Here is a 3193-nt window from a genome sequence, read left to right as displayed (position 1 = left end):
TGAGTTGTGTGGGGGAGGGGCTGGGAGTGAGCCAGCATTAGTGATTGGGGGGGGGCACACTTACAGTAACTTTGGCCTTCAAGTGTAATGGAAGCCCCCCCAGCAGGACCTGCAGAAGTCGGTCCACTCAAACCCAAATCCTGTCTATCAAAAAGGCAGAGGAGGTGGACTGAGACCAGAACTGGAACCGGGGGGCGGGGTTTGGACCACTGTCCAGTACGTAGGAGAACCAAATCAAAAGAAACAATGGAGAACCTTCAGACCACATTTATTAACAGCTTTTACAGAAGAGCTGGTGTAAGGAGATAAAAGTCTGGAGAGTCTTGGAGCACCAGAACCCTGAAGAACCCACAAACTGAAACGTCTCACACATTCAGATCCGCCCGCTTCTGGAAAATCCATCTTCAATTAGTCTCTGCAGTAAAGGAGGGGTCCAGGTCCGACGGGGAGTCTGGTTTTAATGGAGGCTGGAGCTGGTCCACTCTCCTCTGGTTCTGGATCTGCTCACCGGGCCACAGCCACGAGAATACGCTGAACGTGTCGGGATACACCTGAGCTCCAGTGGACCGCCCGCACCTGCAGCCCACGGACATCACAGCCCAAACCACTCGGTGACCCCCCCTCTCCTGGGGTCCAGTTTCTGCCGCTGCTTTTCGTCCTCCATGAACTTGTCCTGCATCTCCTCCATGGAGCCCTCGGCGGGGGCCTGGGTCTTCTCTGGGAAGAGGTCGGGGAAAGTGAAGGTCTGGCCTTGAGCCTGATGGGGACAAATGGGAGAAGAACTCTTGAGTTTAACACTCTTAAAAACAAACATTTTAGAACAGGAACACGTGGGTGCAGAACCATTGACAGTATCAGAGAACCGGACAGAGTGACCTCATCCATAGAAAACTGTTCACTTATGGCTCCAACCAAATGAAGTCCATTTATTCACCATTTTTTCACAATGGAGACGCCACCATGTTGGAACCAAACATCCTCAGTAAAGAGCGATTGGTCCGAGTGGGTCTGAGTTTCTATGCCAACCACTTTCACCAATCAGCAGTAAACTTGTTAGAGGGCCACACCCCTACCACCCCAACTCATATTACTGAGGCATCTTATAAACTGAATAAACTGTGATAAAGAAAAAAATATCCTGAAAAAAGGATTATTAGAAGATGTTAAAAAGGAATCAGAGCCAGAATGGTTACTCTGACCAACAGAATGACTGAGTAACAGCTGTTTATTTCTCTATGGGGGTTTATGGGATTCTGTATTATACAGTCAATGGTCTTCAAATGAAACTTCCCTCCTCTAGAAAGGATGAGGTACCAACTGGAACCCTGCTTCTTCCCCTCCGTCCCTTGTTCCTCTTTTTCTTTGGCGTCTTGAATTCCCTCCCATATGTCATTTCCCATCTCTCCCCATCTCTATGGTCTTGATTTATTCAGAAGGAAAGGATGGTATCCATTATTTATTCCATACTAACCCATCTCCAGCCACAGCTAATGCATCGCTGGTCCAACTGTGCTCAGTTTACCACAGAGAAGGAAACGTGAACACGCCTGATGGGTCAGGGAGTGCACAGGTATCATGCACAGCTTGTGGCCACCAACACCTGGATCAAGAGCTGACCCCCCACACACACACACACCCCATACACACAGATTATAGAGAGCAATCGACTTTCTGACAGAAACATGAAGACTCCATGAAGACTGCGTGAGGATTTTATGAAGACTTCATGAAGACTGCAAGAGGAGTTCATGCAGACTATAAACGGAGTGCATGAAGACTGCATGAAGACTCCATGAAGACTGCATGAAGACTGCAAATGGAGTTCATGAAGACTGCAAGACGACTGCATGAAGACTGCATGAAGATTCCATGAAGATTCCATGAAGACAACATGAAGATTCTATGAAGACTGCATGAAGACAGCATGAGGATTCCATGAAGACTCCATGAAGATAGCATGAAGATTCCATGAAGATAGCATGAAGATTCCATGAAGACTCCATGAAGACAGCATGAAGTTTCCATGAAGACTGGATGAAGATTCCATTAAGACTCCATGAAGACAGCGTGAATATTCCACGAAGACAGCATGAAGACTTCATGAAGACAGCATGAAGACTTCACGAAGACTCCATGAAGACAGCATGAAGATTCCATGAAGACAGCATGAAGACTCCATGAAGACAGCATGAAGACTTCATGAAGACTCCTTGAAGATTCCATGAAGACAGCATGAAAACTTCATGAAGACAGCATGAAGACTCCATGAAGATTCCATGAAGACAGCATGAAGATTCTATGAAGACTGCATGAAGACAGCATGAGGATTCCATGAACACTCTATGAAGACAGCATGAGGATTCCATGAAGACTCCATGAAGATAGCATGAAGATTCCATGAAGATAGCATGAAGATTCCATGAAGACTCCATGAAGACAGCATGAAGTTTCCATGAAGACTGGATGAAGACTCCATGAAGACTCCATGAAGACAGCGTGAAAATTCCATGAAGACAACATGAAGACTCCATGAAGACTCCACAAAGACAGCATGAAGACTTCATGAAGACTCCACGAAGACAGCATGAAGATTCCATGAAGACAGCATGAAGACTCCATGAAGACTCCATGAAGACAGCATGAAGACTTCATGAAGACTCGATGAAGATTCCATGAAGACAGCATGAAGACAGCATGAAGACTTCATAAAGACAGCATGAAGACTCCATGAAGATTCCATGAAGACAGCATGAAGACTCTATGAAGATTCCATGAAGATTCCATGAAGACAGCATGAAGACTCTATGAAGATTCCATGAAGATTCCATGAAGACAGCACGAAGACTCCATCATTTCCTTTAGAACGATGCTCCGATGTCCTCATGTGACTCATAAACTTCTCAACTGTTATATACAGGCCCATGACAATAAAATAAATTGCTTCAATGACAACAACTGTCAATCAACTATTGGGTTTGAATATGTGAAGTATTTTGTTTGGGGCCAGCATGCGGGTGTTGAGGAATGGTCTGGCTCTACAGTGAATGTCACTCCGTCTGTCTCCAACCCCCAAAATACAGAGAGAAACATGCATCGAAAGACCACAGAGCATGCTTTCATTCCCAAAGAGGGAAGACAACACGAAACTGCCTTAGCCAAAAATGCAGAGGGGGGAATGACTCTGCCTCATGCA

General features: G+C 45.7%; 1 protein-coding gene across 1 annotated transcript in view; it reads right to left on the bottom strand.

Annotated features, from left to right (window-relative positions):
* Positions 1 to 251: 251 nt before the first annotated feature.
* mrpl23 (mitochondrial ribosomal protein L23) overlaps positions 252 to 3193 on the bottom strand; it is a 49687-nt gene continuing 46745 nt past the window's right edge. Inside the window, exon 5 of the mRNA XM_024280717.2 lies at positions 252 to 757. Coding sequence (XP_024136485.1) covers positions 593 to 757 — 165 coding nt within the window. The 3' untranslated portion in view covers positions 252 to 592. The remainder of the gene's footprint in view (positions 758 to 3193) is intronic.

This window comes from Oryzias melastigma, linkage group LG6, assembly GCF_002922805.2.
Source record: "Oryzias melastigma strain HK-1 linkage group LG6, ASM292280v2, whole genome shotgun sequence".
Taxonomy (NCBI): Eukaryota; Metazoa; Chordata; class Actinopteri; order Beloniformes; family Adrianichthyidae; genus Oryzias; species Oryzias melastigma.
Note: the sequence above shows the minus strand (reverse complement) of the source record. Positions and strands in the feature narration are given on the sequence as shown.